Consider the following 22586-nt stretch of genomic DNA (forward strand, 5'->3'; position numbering starts at 1 on the left):
CTGTCGATCCTAAGAAGCGGCCCAGTTCCCTCCTTTTCCTTCTCCCTACTTTGAAAATCCTGGTTTGAGTTCACATTTCTGGTGGCGCCACCAGCCAGCACGATGTGGGGAACTTCGCTAAGAATGGCCTCTCTTCTCACAATTGTGAAAGTGTATTATGGGGATATTAAGTAAACTGAGACACACACCCTTTGTCTGCCCCGGGGTGATTCTGACAGCAGCCCTGCCTTGAGAACTGGCCTCAGGTAAGAGTCGAACCCGTGTCCAGCCTTTCACTGGTAGTGTTTGAAGTGAACGGTGAATATGTGAATTAATATTATACCATCTCATGTTTCTAAATCTAGGCAGTCTTGTCACAGCGGAAGTAAGATTTCTCTTCTGTGTGCTAAACAAGGTGAGAGTACAAGAGGTGCCCTGGTGGGGACATGAGCTTCATTGAACAGGGTCGGCGGGGGGGAAATGATCACCTGCATGTGGCCACTGAGAGCCAGACATCTAGCTGGGTCTGGGGTGAGTCACCTGTCTTTTCTGCCCCTTGGCAGACTGTGGGCGCCGCCCTGCGGCCCGGATGAGCAAGAGGATCCTGGGGGGTCGGACGAGTCGCCCTGGAAGGTGGCCCTGGCAGTGCTCCCTGCAGAGTGAGCCCAGTGGGCACATCTGTGGCTGTGTCCTCATTGCCAAGAAGTGGGTGCTGACAGTCGCCCACTGTTTCGAGGGGTGAGCTGCACCTTTTCTTTTTTTGCTCTGTTTGATTCTGATTGTTTTGTCACGTGGGCATGCTTGGTGACATGTAATTCTCTGAAGCCAGTTCAGTGCAAAATCCACCACTGATCTATTGGGTTGACCCAAAAGTCTGTTACGTTTTTTTCCCCCATAAAATAAAAGACACATTCTTCATTTTCACCAATAACTTTATTGATTTGGATATTTTGAGTATATTGGCTATCCCCTGCTATTGTTTTATAGTGGGTAGAGGCCAGAGATGCTGCTTAACATCTCCCAGTGCATAAGAGAGCCCCACAGCAAAGAGTTATTTGGCAAAAATGTTGGTACTATCAAGAAACTTCACGAGCCATTTTTGACACATTTGATCCGCCATAGCACCTTTTCCATACACTGCACAAATCTTTTTTTTGCATTTCATTGCGCATTTCCCTGTTCTGAAATAATAAAGCATAATACACCAAAATGTTGCATATTTTCTTCTATCTTCAATGTAAAAATGGCTGCACAAAAATTCAGCAATATTGATGTTTTTTTTAAAATGCATGCTGATATGACAGCTGTCACAATACAATGTAACAACATTGTTTCAAATAAAGTTAAAGACAGCTAACGACCACTAGAGCCATAGTACAGAAAAAGTAACAGACTTTTTGGTCAGCCCAGTACTTCCTGGGCCTTTTTTCTGCTTCGACTTTTCTACCCTTAGTGTTGTCAGCCTGCGTATGTGCTGCTCATTTATTGGCAGTGGATATATGTTGCTTATGATTTATGTCCTAAAGAGGGAAGAATAGGGGGAAGTTTAGCAGATTGACTCCAGCCAGCATTAGTCTCTTTTCTAGAGTTTTCAATACATCAAATACATCTGAAGTTAAACAAGGTTATTTACTCAAGGGGTTACTACAGTGAGGTTACAGTGCTGGAGGAACTGGTGAGGAATTTGGGAAGCAGAGTTAAAGGTGCAGTGTGTATTAGTCGGGGTTCTCCAGAGAAACGGACCAATGGGAGAGACGGGGAGAGAGAGAGAGAAAAATTTTTATTTTAAGAAATTGGCTCACATCATTGTGAAACCTTGGCAAGCTCCAAATCTAATGGGGTTTATCTAATGGGGTTTTCTGGGAAGACAGGAGAATTGCAGTTCAAGTCCAAAGGCAGTTAGGTAGTTAGTTGAATTTCTTCTTGCTCAGGGGAGGTACAGATTTGTTTTAGTAAATTTTCTGATTTATAAATTGAGGCACACCTACATTATGGAGGGTAATCTGCTTTACTCAAAGTCCACTGATTTAAAAGGTTTTTTTAATTGTTTTTCTCCATTGCCATTTATCCCACTGATACCTCCGCCCCCCTTCAATCACCACACTTTTGTCCATGTCCATGAGTCCTTTTTTCCTTATTGCTCCATCCCTTTATGCTCTAACCTCCCCCACCACTAGCTGTCATCTGCTGTCCATCTATGAGTCTGTCCCCATTTTCCTTGTTAGTTCAGTTTGTTCATTAGATGCCACATATGAGAGCATATGGTATTTGTCTTTCTCTGACTGGCTTATTTCACTCAGCGTAATGTTCTCCATGTCTATGCTGTTGCAAAGGGTAAACTTTTCTCCTTTTTCCAGCTGAGTAGTATTCCACTGTGTAAATGCCCCATAGTTGTTCTATTCACTCATCTACTGATAGGCACTTGGGCTGCTTCCCTATCTTGGCAATAATACACCTTCACAGAAAAGTCCAGAGTAATGTGAGATCAAATACTTTGTCACCGTAGCCCAACCATGGCAGCACATAAAGTTAGCCATGGCAGTATGCTTAAAGGGTACAAAAAAGTAAGACCATGGGGACACTGACCCCAAACTGACAAATATCACTGCAGAAGGTCCTCATCTGTTCCAACTATCTGTTATGCAACTTAGGAGGAAAAAAACAAAACAAAACAAAGCAAAACAACCCAAACAAAGCAGTTAACAACAAAGAAAAAACCCTAATCATTTTTTATGCTCACAGAAGATTCTGAGGGCTGGCCACTTGGAAGAACAGAGCTGGTGCAGCTTGTCTGCGCTCCACGATGTCTGGGCATCAGCCGGAAGGTGGCACGGTGGGGGCTGCCACCATCCCAAGTTCGGCAGCCTGGTGCTGCCTGTGGGCTTGGCCCCGGCTGTGTGGGGCTCACAGCAGGGTGACTGGCATCCCGCAGACTGAGCATCCCAGGAAAGGAGCCAGGAGGACCCTGCGTCCTTTGTGTGGCCCAGCCTCCAAGGACCCGAGACTCCGCTCCTGCTACATGGCCAGTCAGAGCCCTCCAAGCCCCACCCACATCCAAAAAGAAGAAACTTGAAACTCTCTTCTCCAGGGGAGGAGTGTCAAAGGCTTTGAGGATATTTTTTAAATAACCACCCTACCACCAATTTTATTTGCTTTGTTTTTAATAATTTTATTTAATTTAAAAATTGTATTAAATAATAGCAAAAGAATTCAACATAACTCATAGTTCTGTCACTTAATGGATTATTTTCATTTGACTGGTTAATTTCTAGGAAAAATGCAATTTTATTTATTTGCCTATTTTATTTCTTCTCGACTTTGCCCCTTTCTGTGCAACCATGGGTTGATTCATTAACCTTTCTGGGCCACAGTTTCCTCCTCTGTGAAATGAGGGAAATAACAGTTCCTACCTCGCAGGGTTGGTGCAGTCAAAGGTGAGCCCATGGAAAGCCGTGAGAACCATGCCTGGTATCAATATGTGGGACATTCAACTCTTTAAAAAAATTATTACTAAAATCATGCATTCTACCCTTTCCCTTCGTATATGGCATGAGTATTTTTGCATTTTGCTAGCACTATTTTTGTCTTCTCTCACACTCACATTTACTTTCTCACCACCCTCATGGTACCACCCTCCTGGAACCCCTACATTCCCTGGGGAATGTTCTTTCAGCTGTAAACAAATACATTCTCCCCAGGGCGTCATCCTTTCCTTTTCCCATTGGAAATCACACTCTGTGCTTGTGTTTGTACGGTGACTTTCTCTTGTGGCAGCAGATCACGGACATCTCTCTGGGCCACCAGATACCGCTCAAATTCATTCTTTTCCAAAGCTAAATGATATTCTATAATACAGATTAGTGGTAACTTTTTCTGTTCTTCCCCAGTTGATGGACATTCGGGTCAGCTCCACTTTGCTGCCATTTTAACAGCACTGCAATGCGTCTTCTCACACAAAGCTCCTCACCCGCTGATGCTCTTCTTACTGCAGAATTGGGTCCTAGTGCAGATGGTCAGTTCCCGTGGGTGATGGAAAGAGGAATGCACACTTCCTTCCTTTGAGTGCTAACCTAATAGGGGTCCAGGCACTTACACAAATAATTAGACTGTAACACAATAAGTGATTGTAAAATGGAAATGTGTATATCCAATTATTTGACTGCTCTTTTTGGAGAAATAAAATATAAAACATGAAACCAGTACCTCCTCTGGAGAACATTTAATGTGTAAGGCCCCAAATGATGTGACGAATCTGTGTCGTATGTCAGGAAATATACTGCAGCGTTATTGCTTCAGAAGAAGCCAGATGTTCCCAGATGTCTTTTCCAGTTCTGATTTATAACTCTGTGATAAGCAGGAGACTATGCTAGCAAGAGTACATTCATCAAAAGCTGATTACCTCAATGAATCCAACAGTTCTTTGAGGGAAACACATTCTTCATATGTTAGTGAATCCAGGTTCATACCCCATTTTTGTCATTTCCACATGTGCTGTCCAAGTTTCCTCTTTCACGGACAGACCTGTGAAGTTAAGAATAAGCTTTGCAATAGAGAAGAGGTATGTGTTTATAATTAAGGAAATGGATAAGATATCAAAGGCCTTGGTGAAATTTTATGGAACACTGAACTCAACAGAACTGTCAGTTGGGGCCTGGCTTACCCACAAGGGATTAGAAATTGCCCAACTTCCAACAAGCCTTCATCTGAATGCGTGTTAATAACCCTGATTCTGTTTTACAGCCTCTCCAGTGGCCCTGCAAGCTTTCGGGAACTTCTAATTATAAGTCTTACTTACTCTCTGCCGGAGCCAACAATTGCTGCAATTAATGGGATTTACTTCATATCCTGGTCCCATCCTTTGGCAGAGCCAGTGTGACCCGTCTGCGGGTCTTCTCAGGCCTGTCTCTTTCAATTACATTGATGGGAAAAAAAATACAAATTTGTTTTGCTCTTCCATGGAGAGGTATTTATAAATCCCAAGTGAAAATTAAAAACATGAGCTACCAAGTCGATCAGATCACGTTCCATATGCCCAAATAACGATTCAGCTTCAACAGCTGTAAGGAAGAAAGACTTTGCCTTTCAGGGGCAAATTAACGAACAATTTTCCCGCCTTCCTCTGCCTCTGAAAGATATAAGAATGAACATCCTAGGCTGGCACACAACTAGTAATGATCAGAAGTGTCTAATTTCTCTCCAGGAAACCTGTATAAAACACTGTCATCCTGCTACAGGACCATCACCCCTGACCCTGCCAGGTCACCCTTGTCTTGGTTTGTCTCACAAGACTTGTGTTGCTTGTCTGCACTTCTTCCCCATTATCTCCATCCATCAGTTTCCCCATCTTGCTTCTTTCTGCAGCTCACCAAGGGCCCTGGTCAGTCCTCTCATGGGGACCTTCAACTTCCTTCTTTCTAGGTCTTTCTGCCGTACATACCAGGCAGACCCATCCTGATGCAAATCTTTTAATAGCCTTGAGAAAAGGAAGTGAGACATTTGGTCTGACTTTTTAGACTGAAGCCGTGTTGTGTTCTCATGATTACTTTTTTATCTTCTAGGTGCTTATGAACTATGCCAGTCATTCACAATTTGTTTTTTCATTTTACTGACTCGAGGGGTTCAATCCATGCCTCCCCTGGGGTGCTGTTTTTAGCATTACTAGAGAGCGAGCCAGTGTGGTTGTAACAAGCCCTCCAGGATGCGAACTTCACTCCACTCTCACCACTGCCCTGCCTGCCTGCCGGTGTGGGAGCTCTCTGTCTTCGTTCTCTCTCCAGCAGAAAGCATCTGGGTCAAGGACATAGCCAGCCATTGGCCTAAAATATGGGCCAATCAAAATTTCTGGGGTTTGCCAAAACAGGGAGCTCTTCTCTTTTCAACCTTCATGGTTACTTGTTCCTTCTAGTCTTGCAGCTGTCTCTCCATGTACTCTGCCCCTGCCCCTGAACATTCCCCAGCTCATCAGTGCTGGGGAATATCACACACCCGACTGCTAACTGAGGCCACGTCAACTGTGATCACGAATCTCAATGGGCATCTAACAATATGGGACACTTCTAATATATTCCCACAGGGAAGTCACTTTTCTACCCTCAGAGACAAGTCCTTGACATCTCCTCTTTTCTCTTTTACTCACCACTGATTTCACCCCATGCTTCGTGGAGAACATCATACCTTTAACCTTGTCTCATCCCCAATTCCAACAAAGTACTTGTGTCTATGGCCACATCTCCTACTTCCCCTGGAGTGTGTCCCTGATCTTATTTAAGAACAGTTACATCCCTTTTTATCTTTTCATTGGCTTTACTCCTTGAATCCTATTTTGCATCATCAATTTCTCCTTTTCTTGCTGCATTATTCCCTTCAGCAAACATGCCTTAATGTCATAACTTAAACCTCCTTCTCATGACATCACAACCCTCTTCAACTACTGCCCCTGTCAGCTGTGGTTCACAGTCAAAGTCCTGACGTCACTGCAGGCACCGTCTCTACGATTACACCCCCCCTTTCCTCCTCAACCTACTTGGGATGTGCTCCCATCAACATCACTACAAGAAATGGCATTTATTAAAGTTTGCATTTTTTAAAAAATTGATTCCCGAAAGAGTGGAAGAAAGGGAGGAAGAGAAACATCAATGAGTTGCCTTTTGCAGGTGCCTTGACTGAGGACAGAACCCATAACCCAGGTATGTCCTCTCACTGGGAATCAAACCCACGACCTTTCAGTTTGCAGGACAATGCCCCACCAACTGAGCTACACTGTCTAGGGCTCAGAGTCCTCAGTGACTTCCATCTTGCTGTGCTCAATGGGGACTTTCAGTTTCTGACTCACTGGAATCCTCCTCAGTGTTTTGTCACTACATCCTTCTTGAAATACTTTTCATTTTTCTTTTAGAGTAACAAAACAATTTCTTGTTCTCTTATTTCCCTGACCTGTCCTCTTTTTAAAGCAGTAAAATTTTAGTACCCGTAGCTTTCATGGACTGTATGTTTGTGTACCCCCTCAAAGTCATATGTTGAAGTCATATGTTAGTCTACTCTCTGACCCCAGTGGGATGGTATTAGGAGGCAGGGGCCATTGGGAAGTCGATTAGATCATGAGAGTGGAACCCCTCCATAGAGGAATTAGTGTCCTAATGAGGAGAGGAAGAAAGCCTGCTCCCTTCCTTTTCATCCCATGAGGACACCACAGGGAGAAGCCGACTATAACCCAGGAGGAGGGCCTTCACCAGGCTGAGCAGGTGCCCTGATCTCAGACTTCTGGCTCCCAAAACCATCAGAAATAAATATTTGAAGTTTAAGCGACCCAGGCTATGGTAATTTGTTACAGCAACCCAAGCTAAAACAAGGGTCCAGTTCTTGGCTTTCTTACCTGTCTTCACTCACATGGAGCTGAGTTTTCTCTCTAGAGTTTAAGATGGCAGTAGCTCTTGAATTGTTATTTTAGGAGAGAGAATGCCGTGGTTTGGAAGGTGGTGTTTGGCATCAACAATCTAGACCACCCATCGACGTTCATGCAGACGCGCCTCGTGAAGACCATCATCCTGCACCCTCGCTACAGTCGAGAGGTGGTGGACTATGACATCAGCATAGTGGAGCTAAGTGAAGACATCAACGAGACCAGCTACGTCCGGCCGGTCTGCCTGCCCAGCACGGAGCAGTTGTTAGAACCTGACACGTACTGCTACATCACAGGCTGGGGGCACATGGGCAACAAAAGTAAGCCAGGGTCATCAGCAGCACTTGCCTTAGCTTGTAACCGAAAAACCCTGTGTTTCTTCCTAGCCTTTGGCAGTAATCTCCCATGTCACTTCTAAAGGTACAGACACAAATACTAAGCAGGTGTGTCACACTCTCCCCTCTATGCAAATGATAGATGTCAATAAGGCACTTAAATCTGCTCAGAGGCAACCTCAAAACTGCTTGTCCACACCTCAGAACCTTTCTCTGGGGAGCCAGAACCAATGTTTTGGAGCCACCATGCAAGGTGAGACCTGGCAGTCATCCCTGTGTGGACCGTCTCCACCGATGATTTGCGCTCTCTGCAGGCAAACCCACTGGGCGCCTCTCTAGTGTTCAGGACTTCCACTCCCGCAGCTGGGCTGCGCCCACATTTCCAATCCTGTGTTACGATTGGTCTTGTCAACTTTTTGTGACATGACCTGTAAGCTGTTCTCCAAAGAAAACCGATTTGCTATTTGCCTACTTAAATTGAGTACAATAGTTTGGCTCCCTAGTGATTTAAACATATAAAACAAAGAACTAAAAAAAATGTGTACTATTTACTCCCAGCCTCAAATGGGATTTTCATCTTGCTTGACCTCTTAAAGTTTAGAATAAAAATTTAATCCACGAGACATTTTCGTTAAAGGCCGCTCCGTACGAAGGGTACAGCCATGGCTGTTCCGCCCAAAGAGGTGTCCTCACACACACACGGCCTCACCGTCACTATCCAAGAGGAGAGCAGGGTGCGCAGTTTTGTAGAGTGGCAAGCCATTAAAGATTCAAGTCCATTGCTATTCCTCGGGAACTTTCCAGCAATGTGGGGACTTCACATATTCCCCTCTGACCCTGAGGGATGATTTTGTCCCTTTCAACATCTCTCTGTCCCATCCTCTAAGATGAAAGGTTCTCACCTCGAATAGTGGCCACTGTAGCCCATGGTGAGACACATTCTTTAAACTAGGGAGAGGGCAGACCCTGTCCTGCTAGAACACAGGCGTGTGTAGTGGAGCGAGACTGACCTGCGAGGCTGACGCTGAGCTGGCTGCCTCCGGTCCGGGGCAGAGCTGTGGCTCCATTATTTTCCATTTCACTGTGGCGGCTGCTGTTTTTATTGCTATTATAGCTATTATTTATAGCATGTATAATAAAAGGGGAAAAGCGTGAGCCAAGTTACCTAACCAAGTGACTTAGCCACTCTGTGCCTCACTTTTCTCAATAAAATAAAGGGATTTGACTAGATGATTGCCGTCAACACTTCTAATGAGAAAATTCTGAGTCTGGACAAGCCTTGTCTTTGAAATGACATTTTAAGTAAAGAATATGGGTTTGGGAGTATAAAAATATGTGACTGGCCTCATTTTTGAGCCATTTACCCCCTGGTGTATCTTCTTTCTTTTTTTTCCTCGACGCCAGTGCCCTTCAAGCTGCAGGAGGGGGAAGTCCGCGTCATTTCCCTGGAGCAGTGCCAGGCCTACTTTGACATGAAGACCATCACCGCGCGGATGATATGCGCTGGCTACGAGTCCGGCACGGTCGACTCGTGCATGGTAGGTTGTGCCCTGCCGACTGAGGTGGTTCAGTTCAGCAGTAACCTTGGCGCATCCACGGAAACTCACTATTATTCATGTGTGGCCCTTTGGGAGGGCTTTTGGGAAAATCATTTGTTAGCAGATGCTCGTTCACCCTGTGACTCCCTGTACTACCTCCGCGCGCTTCCCTGGGGCGGCCTTCAGCTCCCTCTTCCACCGCATGGGGGCATCACTGGAGTCGGCGATGGGAGGGGAAGCCGCTGCTGTGGCCCCTCTCATTGGACCATTTTAGTGCCTAAGACAAACGAGTTTCTAACAGGAGCCAGTGGCAACCGTAGCTCCAGCCAGGCTCTTCCAGGAAGCAGGGGGACACCAGAGGAAGTTTGTAGCTGTCAGGGTGAAGGCAGTAGAGTGCACACAACACCCCAACTTCCACGGGGCGTGACGGAACCGCCTCTGTCTCAGGAGCTGATCACACCGGCCTGCACTTGGTTGTCAACATGTCTTCAAATGCCACTGAACATGACCTTTAGACACTCAGGATGCCTGGTCACAACAGTTCATAGAGCATGCTGACCAAGCAGGGAAGGGAAGCATTTTTATTTTGACTTAAAAAATATTCACTGAATATTACACTAGACAGCTCCCAGGGAACGATGAAAAAGGGCAAGTGCTCACGGAAGTGCGCGGCAGAGAGGGGGCGGCAGTTACACAGCAGGGCTGTGAAGCAGGTAACTGCCCCTCCGCACCACCCCCACCCGCACACGCTGTTTTAAAAAGATATTTTATTGATTATGCCATTACAGTGTCCCATTTCCCTCTCTTCCTTCCCCTCCACCCTGCACACCCCCTCCCACCCACATTCCCCCCTTTAGTTCATGTCCATGTGTCATAAGTTCTTTAGATTCTATATTTCCCCTACTATTCTTGCCCTCCCCTGTCTATTTTCTACCTACCGTCCATGCTACTTATTCTCTGTCCCTTTCCTCCCTCTCTCCTCCTCTCACTCCCCTGTTGCTAACCCTCCATGGGATCTCCATTTCTGTGTTTCTGTTCCTGTTCTTGTTTGCTTGGTTTGCTTTTGTTTTAGGTGTGGTTATTAATAACTGTGAGCTTGCTGTCCTTTCACTGTTCATATTTTTCATCCTCTTTTTCTTATATAAGTCCCTTTAGCATTTCATATAATGAAGGATTGGTGGTGATAAACTCCTTGAACTTGACCTTATCTGAGAAGCACTTTATCTGCCCTTTCATTCTAAATGAAAGCTTTGCTGGATAGAGCAATTTTGGATATAGGTCCTTGCCTTTCATGACTTGGAATATTCTTTCCAGCTCCTTCTCACCTATAAGGTCCCTTTTGAGAAATCCGCTGACAGTCTGATGGGAATCCCTTTGTAGGTGACTGTCCCCTTATCTCTTGATGCTTCTAGGATTCTCTCCTTCTTTTTAATCTTGGGTCATGTAATTATGATGTGCCTTAGTGTGTTCCTTCTTGGGTCCAACTTCTTTGGCACTCTCTGAGCTTCCTGGATATCCTGGAAGTCTATTTCCTTTGCCAGATTGGGGAAGTTTTCCTTTATTATTTGTTCAAATAACTTTTCCATTTGTTGTTCTTCCCCTTCCCCTTCTGGTACCCCTATAATTCGGATGTTGGAACGTTTAAAGATGTCCTGGAGGTTCCTAAGCCTCTCCTCATTTTTTCGAGTTCTTGTTTCTTTGTTCTTTTCTGTTTGGTTGTTTCTTTCTTTCTTCCGGTCCAGTCCATTGATTTGAGTCCCAGTTTTCTTCCCATCATTATTGGTTCCCTGTGCATTTTCCTTCATTTCACTTAGTGTAGCCTTCATTTTTTCATCTAATTTGCAACCAAAATCAACCAATTCTGTGAGCATCCTGATCACCAGTCTTTGAACTGTGCATCTGATAGGTTGGCTGTCTTTTGGTCACTTAGATGTATTGGCTCTAAGGCTTTGATCTGTTCTTCCATTTGAACCATTTATTTATTTATTTATTTATTTATTTATTTGGTCTGGTTGTGCCTGTTACTTATGAGGGGCAGAGCCTAAGGTGTTCACCAAGGTGGGGCGACCCACGTTGCTGGGTTGTGATGCTGTATGTGGAGGCTGGGTCAGAGAGAGAACAATGGCACTTGCTCTGCTCTCATATTTCAGTCCCTTCTGCTGCTTCCCACAAGGAAATTGGGCCCTTCTGGTGCTGGTTCCTGGGTAAGTGGGCTTGTGTACTTCCTAGGACCCTGTGGGTCTCTCCAACGAACTCTCCTGTGAGGCTGGGAGTCTCTCCCGGCACCTCAACCCCCCCAGGTGTTTTCAATTGGTGCTTTTAGGCTTTATTTCCCAGTGCTGGGGCCCTGGTTTGCATGGTCTGTTTCACTGCCTGTTTTCTGGTTTATCTGCACACAAATGTGTGTCTGTGGTCAGCCAGCCACCTTGTGGGCCTCACTGGGTTTGCCCGTTTCTTCCCCACACCCAGGGTCTGCCAGCTGCTGCCTACGTGCCCAGGTCCACCAGCCACCACTTTTTTGTGCCATGACCCCTCTCCACTGGCCACCGACTCTGCCTGTCTTACTGGTCTGGATGAACGATTGTCAGACTTCTGTACAGTTCAGTTTTCTTTCTGTTCTGGTTGTGTTTTTGTTTCTAAATCTTTGTTGTCCTTAAATTTGGTTGTGCAAGGAGGCATAGTGTGTCTACCTATGCCTCCGTCTTGGTTGGAAGTCCACAAACACATTTTCGAATTGAAGAAGAGATTCAACAATGCCATTACCATAAACTAACATAATAAAATGACACTTCTGATGGTCCTGTTTCAGAGTGGGCAGATCAGGGGACTGGAAATGGCCCAGTGGTGATCCCTTAGACAGTTAGTTGTCCAGGGAAAGAGGGAGGCAGTCTGCTGGGTTCCTGGGTTCCTCAGTGATTCACTGAGGTCACCTTCCCTTTAGCCCCAGGTCTGCCAGCTGAGGTGGGCAGTGGTGGAGGGATCCCTGCCTTCCAAGCAGGAGTCCCGGGTGTGACTTTCAAGCCAAGAAAAGACAGAAAGCGTGTTTGGAGGCAGAATGGTGTGCGGCTTGGGACGTAGCATTTGCAGCCTAAAAGGTTTGGGTTGGATCCCACGTCTGCCAGTAAGAACAATGTGACCTGGAGAAGTTGTCTATCCTCTCTACAAAGTTTGTTCACCAGCAATATGGGACTGAGTCTAATTTGCAGGATGTTTTGAGGACTACATTAATGTATGTGAAAGCTCCCCTCTTTCACATATGTGTGGGTGATGTCTGGCATATTCACTCAATGAAGAGTAACTATATGAATATTAATATCTGTCATTTGGTGGTTATTATATTGTGGGATCTCTTCCAAATACTTTATAGTAACTCATTTAATCCTTAGAATCACCCGCTATAGCACTATCACTGCTTTTCCTAGTTTACAGATCTAGAAAAAAAGGGACCAGAGCGGTTAAGTTATTTATCCAATATCACCCAGCATGAAAGGTGGTAGAGTGAGGCTCTCCTAGTAGCAGTGACTAGTGTGAATGCATTTCTGCAGCATGTTTGGAGGTCTGCCCAAAGGGAGTGTCTCTTCCTCGCTTGGTCCCTGCCAGAGGAGAGGCAGGGGGTGATCTGAAAGAGAACTGAAGGCTGTGCACAGACACAGGCATGTGTATGTTCCTATCATGATGTTAGTGGGAACCAAGTCATGCCAGCTTCCTTAATAGTGGGAATTCGGCCCTGTGGGTATCTCAGATGCGTACCAGAGGTTCTCCAACACAGGTCCAGGTAGAAAAGAAAACAACAAACAAAAGCTACTTTGTATTAGGTCTGGAGCAAGATTGTTCACCAGAACCTCTCGTTATCTTTCTGATTTATCGGTGGGACACATTGGAAGCTCTGGTTCCCTTTTGTAAAGGTCTAGAAATCACTGGGATCAGTACTGAAGCCAAACATTAACTTTGGCCTAAAGCCCAGTAATACTAAGAAAGAGGACAAATTATGCCTCCTCCGTATTCTCCATTTCGTATGCGACGGCTGCTTCTCCCCCTTGTTTTCTACCTCACCAATGTCCCCTGCCTCGCTAAGCCCACCTCCAAACCCATGCGGGAGGCACTTTCTGTTCCTCTCCAGCTGGAAGTAATCATTCATTCCTTTGAAGATGCCTTTATTTACAGTCCTTGGATTTTGCTTTCATGTCAAGGTGTTCTTGCCAAAGCAGCCTTTTGCCCCTCAGTGACCAAGAGTAGTGCCTTCATCTGCGTGGACCTTACCACGGAACCGTGCAAAGAGTAGATGCTGGATAACCGCCTGGCTGAACTGCTGCCCCGGCGGTGCCGAGTGGACTTGCAGACATGTTCCACTGCGGTCGCTGTCTGGGTAATAAATAGCTCAGCCCAAGGAAGTCAGCATCTCAGTATTTCTTTTATGTAAGGGGAAATTTTAAAACAAATTGTGGAATGTGTCTAATATAAATGTTCCCAGTAAATTTTGCTTATTTTTTTTTTCAGTTAGGCTTTTCAGCAGAATAATTTATGCAGCCCCTTGCAAGGTCCAGGCTCATTACCTAGGCTATGGCATGGGTAATTCCCGAATGTAAGGCTCACCGCCTCCACAAAAGCACCCAGCACAATCAAAACTTCAATTCTGCTTCAACACCACAGTCATATTCACTCCCATTTCTAAGAAGCAGGATAGTCTAGTAGTTACAGCGTTGCAGTCCCAGTGCTAGACTGCCTGACTCCAAATCCTAGCCCTGCCCGTAAGCAAGTCATAACACTGTTGTGCTTCGTTTTTACTATCTCTAAAATCAATATAATAATGATTATATTACATTATTATTATCAACTCATATGGATTTTGGGAGGATTAAAGGAGCTTATACAGGGAAAGTGTTCAGAAGAGTATCAGTAAACATGATTACGACTGTTCTTCAGTATTTCCAAGTGGGGGTGACCATAGATGTACCTCAAGTTGGACACTTGCAGGGCAGGGAGGATTTGCAAATCCCCACCAGTTACACCTGTTTGCTAAGGTGTCAGTCCTCCTCTGCTGAGGGGCTGCAGAATGTGCCCCGGGGCCCGCTCTGATCTTTTCACAGGTGGCAAATGTAAACTTTATAAAGGCATAATGTCTTTTTTAAAAAAAAATATTTTATTTATTTATCTTTCGAGGCGAAGGGAAGGAGAGAGGGAGAGAAACATCAATGTATGGTTGCCCTTCGTGCGTCCCCTGCTGGGAGCTGGCCTGCAGGGAACTGGCCTGCAACCCAGGCATGTGCCCTGACTGGGAATCGAACCACAATCGTCTGGTTCGCAGGTCCACGCTCAATCCACTGAGCTACACCAGCCAGGGCCAAGGCATAATGTCTTAAGGTTAATTATATGTGGCCAAAGAACTGAATAAAACTTAAATATCAAGAGTGAAAATCTTTATGCATATGAATGAAATAAAATATAGGTTATAAATAAACATGTATAGTAAATAATTCTTCCGTGGTATTTCCCCATTCAAGCATGCTAATTAAAGGCCCTAAAAACTATTAAGAAATGTAATGGATGGTCCCTGAGTATGTTTTATTTAATGCATTCATTCACACAGCAAGATTCTTGAAAAGAGTAAGTTATTTTAGAATACTTTTTTAGTATTTCTTTTTTTTTAAGATTTTATTTATTTATCTTTAGAGGGGAAGGGAAGGAAAGAAGGAGAGAAACATCAATGTATGGTTGCCTCTCACTCATCCCCTGGTTCACAAACCCACACCCAATGCACTGAGCTACACCAGCCAGGGCTTTTCTAGTATTTCTTATGAAAAAAAAAATCTTCCAGTGTTCCATTTTGGATACTTTGTATATTTATAAAATGGATCAAAATTAAAGAATGAGATTATGAGAGACTCGATTCCAATAAAAAAAATATGACACATTTTGATAAGCATGGGAACTGACTAAAAATGTCTTCTGATTTCACGGCAAGGAGTAGAATCCTTTCCCGAGCCATCCCCCTCCTTTTAAAGATGTGTTTCACTTGTCTGTTTGGAAAGCATGATCCCCCCATGGGCTGACAATAAAAGCTTTGTTGAAATTTTCCCAAGTTGGTTAAGCTGGGTTTGGCTGTATTGTACCCTCAGGACAACACAGGTGTCATTAGGGCTCTGAAATACCAGTGACTAACGTCCAGTGCTATTCATTCCAGGGTGACAGCGGTGGACCTCTTGTTTGTGAACAGCCTGGAGGACAGTGGACATTATTTGGTTTAACTTCATGGGGCTCCGTGTGCTTTTCCAAAGTCCTGGGGCCAGGAGTTTATAGCAATGTGTCATACTTCCTCGAATGGATTGAGAGACAAATATACATTCACACCTTTCTCCTGAACTAACTCCAAAGGTGATCAGAGACTTTGACAGTGACACTCAGAGGAAGTGGCCGTGGCTGTGGGGAGCGTCCTGCAGGCAGCTGTGCAGAACAGCCGTGCAGAATAGCCCTCCCCACGGACAGGGACGCTTGCAGCCTACTGTGCATTTTCATGTTTGTTTCAGTTGAACATTATTCAGCTTTATTTTCCAGCTTTATGTTTCTCTTATTTCAAGTTCAATGAAAGTTTTTTAAAAAAGGAAGAAAGCCGATTTTGTTTTGTCAGCCTAACCTTGACTATAGTGCAAAATGGTCACCTCTGGAGAGTCAGGCCGCTGCACGCACTGGGGGAACAAGTTACAGCGCTCCCTCTAACCAGTCACAGGAAGGACGCTGGGATCCAGGCCAGCTAACCTTTGCCGGCTCGTTTCTCAAGCGCAGTTGCATAGCTGCAACTTTCAATATTAACATTGGTGACTTGCTTTTGATTTGTTAAAAGCCAAGATAGCACACATGCTTAAGTTATTTACTATTACTCTTCTAAAGTTCACAAAATTTTGAGCACTATGAAAGACAGGCAGAGATGAGACAGTCAGCACCCCTGTAACTCACTGCAAAAGCAAGACCCGTTGACTACAAAGCCTTTTAGACATGGATGTTAGCACTGGTCTGCAATTGCCCCTTCCGAATGTGAGCCACGGTTGGTGTTTGGTAGAAGAGTCTCTGTAGAACCTTTTTTGGGTGGCTGGGGTTTGGTTAGTGTATGTCAGCTGGCCAGCTGAGATTTCAACAGCGAGGACAATATCTATGGGAAATATTTAATCTTGTCCCGCCTGTGTGACAATGTGTTTGAGATTACAGTTTGCCAAAGGAGAACTGGCTTTACACCGGAGAGATGCAATTAAAAAGGAGTAGATTGCACCCTACTCTCAGTGAAGTGTTTTCCAGTTTGTCCATACCAGGACAGAAATATATCTCAAGGTACAGAAAAACTTTGCCTAACATTTTGTAATTTTCCTTGAGAGGTTTTTAATGTCTGGTGTTGCCATTTCTTCTACTGATAATGAAAACAAAGTTCTGAAGATGCTTTTAGGCACTAGGCCACTTTACTCACATCGATTTCTGAAGTAATCAGTGGTTAAAGTATTTTCCACAGGAAAAAGCTTTAAAACGCAAATCATCTCCTGCACTTAATTTAGTTAGTCAGTCAGGCACCCATTGCTGCAACAGCCAAAGGCCTTTTGAAGTAGGACCCCCTACTCACCTCCACCAGCACCGACTGCCTCGGCAATCCACACAGACTGCCTGTGGTTTCCTACACATAGTTTTGTACTCTTTTCTATCTGTACGCGTCTGAAATTCAAAAAGTTGTCTCAACACTTTCCATGTTATTTATCTTTTGTTCTGCGGTTTGTATTAACCTGATGAGAATGTGAAATCCAGTCATTGAACTTTGGTCACAACTATATGGAAGTTTAAGAACCTATGTCAATTTGTTGTAGTTGTAGGTGCATACTTAATGTAACAACTTTTAGCCTCGCTCAACTTGCGTTCAGTGAAATGTACATATTGTACTTATTTTAAATAACCATTAATACAAATAAACTGGTGTAATCTTTTTTTACGTATGTGGAGCATGAATAAGTCCCAGAAAACTGTCTCCCAAAGTGGTAGCAGGCGCCCAGCTTCCTACCAATCAAAATTCCATCTTATCTCTGACTGTCACGGACACATGCTGACTTCAGATGACAGATCAACCTTCAATTAGCCTGAGGTTAGAGGTCGCTAATACTCTCGAATTGCCCATTGGGTGTCCAACAAAAATTTAAGGCCTGGTAGGAGGGTAAGGAGCTTCCCTTTCTAGAATATATTTTAGAAAACTGATCCGATTCTTTTATTTCTTATTTATTACTAGTTTTAGAAATAAAATATTTTATTTTTTAAAGTATTTTATTTATTTTAGAGAGAGCAGAGGGAGAGAGTGAGAGAAACCTCAGTGTGTGGTTGCCTTTGATGTGGTCCCACTGGGACCTGGCCCACAACCCAGGCATGTGCCCTGACTGGGAATGGAACAGGTGACCCTTTGGGTCACAGCTTGCACTCAATCCACTGAGCTACACCAGCCAGGGCTATTTCATCATTTTTTTAACATCTTCACCCGAGGACATTTTTCATTGCATTTTAGAAAGAGAGGAAGAAAGTGAGAGAGAAATATTGATGTGAGAGAGAAACATTGGTTGTGACTTCTTGAACACATCCCAACCAGGTACTGAACCCGAAAACTGGCTATGTTCCCTGAGTGGGAATCACACCGTGACCTTTTCGTCTACAGGGTGACACTCCGACTGACTGAGCTGCAGAGGCCAGGGCATCCAATTCTTTCATTAAGTCTTTGGGGGTAAAATTACATCCCAAAATGTATATCAATCAGTTTTTCTTGGCTACCAGTAGCAATGACATCATACTCTAAGTCTCTTAAAGTTCAGTGAAATCTGCTGAATACCAAATGTAACAGTTCACACGAGCTTAGGTAACTTGTGTAGGAGTTATTTATTTGTAAACGAGACCATTTAAAGGCTTAATACAGATCCAAGTTCTTTTTTACTGAAGGCCAGATGTGTTTAAGAACCCAGAATTTGTCTGACTGGTGTGGTTCAGTGGGTTGGGTGTTATCCCAAAAACCTAAGGTTACTGGTTCGATTCCTGGTCAGGACACTTGCCTGAGTTTCAGCCCAGGTCCTCGGTTGGGGGCATGTAAGAGGCAACCGATCAATGTTTCTCTCCCCTTCCTCCTCCCTTCCCTGCTCTAAAAAAATTAAAAAATTAAAAAGAACCCAGAATATTTCAAAATTAAAAAAATATACTTTAACAACCAGGAATACAATTTCTGTAGCAAATATATGAACATTATTTTATAGCATCACCTCTGTTGATGGCATTGAGTTGTGCCTAATTTATAAAACAATTTTCAGCGTTCAGAGTACTTGGGATTCTGGAATTGTGGTTAAGAGATTGAGGCCCCATAACACGAGCACTCAAGAGTCTCATCTGCTCTTATGTGTACATACTTAATGGTCTGTCTTAGTCTGTATAGCTCATTCCTTTTATCCTTAGATTTTAACCTTTTATTTATTAGTAAGACTATTTCTAAATTTTTATTTATAAGAAGATGATGATCTCAGGAAATGAATGCCAGCTACTATGAGGATAACAGAGGAAATAACATCACTAATTGTTCCATACAAGAAAAAGCCAAAACACCATTCTGGTAAAAGGTGTAACTTGGACTTTTCCCTCTAAGTTCTGGAACCACTTACAGGTGGATTCTGTGAATGTCTAGAGGAGTGACGACAGTCTTCAGTGCACATTATATACGAAACAGTTTATTTAAAAAAAAAACAATAAGGAAGCAGAAGCAACTTCCATTAGCTATGTGACATTTTGCAAGTTCTGGAAAGTCTATGGAAAAGACTATTTGCAATAATATCAGAAGGCTCCAAAAACATCAGACCAGGATGGGAGGCATCAGGTAGAAGATAAAGCCCTGAGAATAATATTTAGAGTTTAATAATCATTAAGACAACAGGAATGGACCAGTGGTTTGGAGATTTCATGAAGGAAATTCCAGGTGACTGGTGGCTGACAATTTTCAAATGAACAGATACAGAATTTTAAAAGAACTCAAGAATACAGGATCTTATAATAACACCTGGCCTTACGTGGGATAAATTATTTCTTTGTTCCAACTAAAACCAGCATATAGGACCAGTAACAGCAGTTAGTCGGCTATATGTAGACACACCTGTTCTAAAATGTGTTAAAAAACAAATTGTTCTAAGAACCTCATGGACTCCTTCTGAGAACCACTTATATTAGTCTCAATTCATATCTCATTTTGGAAGTTACAACACCTGAAAAGCTGTATGATTGGTAAGGACTAGAGACACCCTTAAGTGGTCTCTTGAAGACTGTTTGAAACTGATTGTCTCATTCTGATCAGGCTGTTGTCACTTTGAGAATACAGGAAATTGCCAAATGGGCTACAGGCTCAGCTGCGTCTGCCTGACTTGCCCACGGCTTTGGTTTCCCAATTAACACCTGCACACAGGTGGACCTCAGGAAAGGGCTTTGCCTGCTGCTGGCTCCCATCACCTGCAGGAGCCCTGGCATTTCACCCCCCTGCCCCTTCCCAGCTCAGGAGAACACTGAAATGAGCAGAGGTCTCCTTGACATCTTCAGCCAAAAGACCGAAACCATCTTCTCTTAAAAAATAAAAAGCTATTGATAATACTAACTTTTTAAAATAGTATCATTGTTGTCTTATTTTAGGTGCATTGTTTAAAAGGCTCTTGGAATTTTTTCCCCCTGGAAATGAACCATTTATAACATTTGTTTCATGTAGAATTCTCAGAATTCTAACCAATCTAAAACTACTGTGTTCTTTTCTGAATTAAAAAAAAAAATCAGATTGGAGTCTGCTCATTTGAAGCATTTCTCTGGAATCTGAGCTCTCACAGTAAAATAAATATATCTCCAATGACTCTCCTTGAAAACATACGTCAAAGGCCATTAAAATGCTTTTACAAAATCTTTAGTGTTTCATAAAAGCATTTGATTGTGAATTAAATATTTTACTACCCTAAACTCTGTCCAGGTCAAATGTAAAACATACAACAAAGGATATCACATTGGCCTTTTCAAGGGAGTAAAATGTTCCTGACGCTTAAGGAAAGACCCAAGTCACTCCTGCTTGGCAGAGGCGCCTCTTCGAAGTCTCTCTCCACGCGTGAAGGAAAACTTGCCCGAAGAGGGCATCCTGCTTCTCTAACCCTCCGGGGGCTCGGCCATCCCTGAGGTCCTCGTTTCAGAGCGGTCCGAGTCGAACACAGTTTCGCGCACAGAGGCGCCCCCTCGCTCAGCGGCACGAGAAGTTGCTGACATCATTCCAATGAGAGCGGGCCCACACATGGGTCTTCTCTCTGACCTGGCAGCTGAGTGGTCAGCACACGTAGATGTCGCCTGACCCACCTTTCCAGCTCCTCTCCACTTCTTGAAGGCTTCAGCCCTTTCCTCTGGAGTCAGTCTGTCCAAGTGCTTAGCCCTCAGAAGAGCAGGTGGAAACAGGGATCCCTGAAGAACTCGGTATGTAAACCTAGGTTACAAAAAGCATCACAGAATCACATTCACCGCAAGTGCATGATGGGACACAAAGAATGCCAATTAGAAATAGTGAAAGTATCTGGTGACCATCTGCCTCCTTGAGGTGAGGAGGGAGGATAAGCTAAACACAGAATGGAGATAACAACAATATCAAATAAATTAATATTTGTAAAGCACCTAAGAAATGGTAAGTATCCTCTGAGTGCTTGTTAAATAAACAGAGCAAACATCTATGATAGTAGAGACAGCAACAGTGCTACACTATAGGCATGATGTTAGGTTCAGTAAGAAAGCAGGCAGAGTGTGGGCGCATAGCAAGTTTTCAAAAAGCATTAGCTATTAGTGTCCTCTGGCTACTGTATCAAATCACCACAAACTTGTCCCGAAGCTGGCTGTGTTTCTGGGGTTACAGCATCCCCAAACCCCACTGTATACCATGGGGATGATGCCAGTAGGTAAGAGGGTCTTCCACCGGCCTGTCCTGTATAATCCCATCTCCTCTCTTGATGGCTACAGAGATGGCAGACGGGATCCAGGCGTCCCACTCCCAATCTCTCAAGCGCTAGCAAAAGGTCACGCCGCCACACTTTGGCCCGTCTAGAGCATGCTCTGTACAATCAGTCGCTGGGGCTTAGCAACTTTTGAAATCTGGAGAGTCTGAGGATTTCCTAAACCTAGTTCCTCCTGACTTACTAGTTCTTCCATAATCTCTTTTCTCTCACAATTTACCATAAACAACAACAAGAAAGCAGGCCAGACCTCCAACGCTTCGCCTGGTGATTTCCTCGGCCAACTATCCAAGTGTGTTGTTTTCGAGCCACGCTTCCTGCCCCTGTATTGCCAAGATCCACTTAACCTTAAATTCCCAGGAACACGTTTTTAATTTCATTGTGAGTCCTCACTGGCAGTGCCTTTAACTTTCTCTCCCATGCTTCTCAACTGTCTTCTGAATCCTCACCAGCAAGAATTTTAATGTCCCCATTTCTACCTAGTGGGTTTGAGGAAGTTGAGTGTTTCTTTCAGATGTGTCTCAAAATCCTCCCAGTCTCCGCCCATCACCCAGTTTCAAGCCACACCCACGTGTCTGGGTGTTCTGCACCCCACCCCTCTTCCCGGCACCAGGACCTCCGTATGCTTCCTCTGGCTGCTGTATCAAATCACCACAAAGTCAACCGCTTAGAGCAACACAATTCACTTCTCTCCTAGTTCTGCAGGCCAGGGATTCTGAAAGCAGCTTCAGGTGTTGGAAGGCCCATGCTCCTTCTGGAGAAGCCACTCCTTGCTTCTCCCAGCTCCTGGTGGCTGTAAGCACTCCTTGCTTTATGGCTGAGAACTCTGCCTCCATAGTCACAGTGCCTTCTCCTCTTCTGTTTGTGTCCAGTCTCCCTCTGCCTCTCTCTTATAAGGATGCCTGCGATGACATTGAGGGCCCATGCCAGTAACACAGGATATTCTCCTTGTCTCAGGTCCCTTAACGTAGTCACATCTGCAAAATCCTATTCTGCTAATAAGGTAACATTCAAAGGTTCTAGGAATCAGGGCATGGATATCTTTTAGGGCAGCGGTCCCCAACCTTTTTGGTACCAGGGACCGGTTTCATGAAGACAACTTTTCCGTGGACCAGGGGCGGCAGTCGGGAGGGGAGGGAGGAGGTGGACCTGTCCTGCCACTCACCTCCTTTGGCTCAAGCCACAAACAAGCCACGAACCGATATGGTCCACAGCCCGGGCACCGGGGACCCCTGTTGTAGGGGGTCATTTTCTCAGTCTACCATAGCAATATTAAATAGAACTGTACAGTTAACAGTACTCTTAAAGGAAGGCCTTAAGAGTATTT

At 44.3% G+C, this 22586-nt stretch overlaps 2 protein-coding genes across 3 annotated transcripts in view; one reads left to right on the top strand and one right to left on the bottom strand.

Annotated features, from left to right (window-relative positions):
- The window catches only part of CORIN (corin, serine peptidase), a 193788-nt gene extending 176579 nt beyond the window's left edge, over positions 1–17209 (top strand). The window contains exons 17-21 of the mRNA XM_037034235.1: positions 345–394; positions 543–717; positions 7427–7698; positions 9118–9251; positions 15433–17209. Coding sequence (XP_036890130.1) covers positions 345–394; positions 543–717; positions 7427–7698; positions 9118–9251; positions 15433–15615 — 814 coding nt within the window. The 3' untranslated portion in view covers positions 15616–17209. The remainder of the gene's footprint in view (positions 1–344; positions 395–542; positions 718–7426; positions 7699–9117; positions 9252–15432) is intronic.
- A 1748-nt stretch (positions 17210–18957) lies between these two features.
- ATP10D (ATPase phospholipid transporting 10D (putative)) overlaps positions 18958–22586 on the bottom strand; it is an 85470-nt gene continuing 81841 nt past the window's right edge. For both annotated transcript variants that reach the window (XM_037034238.1, XM_037034239.1), the window contains one exon: positions 18958–20742. In XM_037034238.1, coding sequence (XP_036890133.1) covers positions 20415–20742 — 328 coding nt within the window. In that variant the 3' untranslated portion in view covers positions 18958–20414. The remainder of the gene's footprint in view (positions 20743–22586) is intronic.

The sequence above is a fragment of the Sturnira hondurensis genome, unplaced genomic scaffold (assembly GCF_014824575.4).
Source record: "Sturnira hondurensis isolate 20B ecotype Veracruz unplaced genomic scaffold, ASM1482457v3 Scaffold0022017, whole genome shotgun sequence".
NCBI lineage: Eukaryota > Metazoa > Chordata > Mammalia > Chiroptera > Phyllostomidae > Sturnira > Sturnira hondurensis.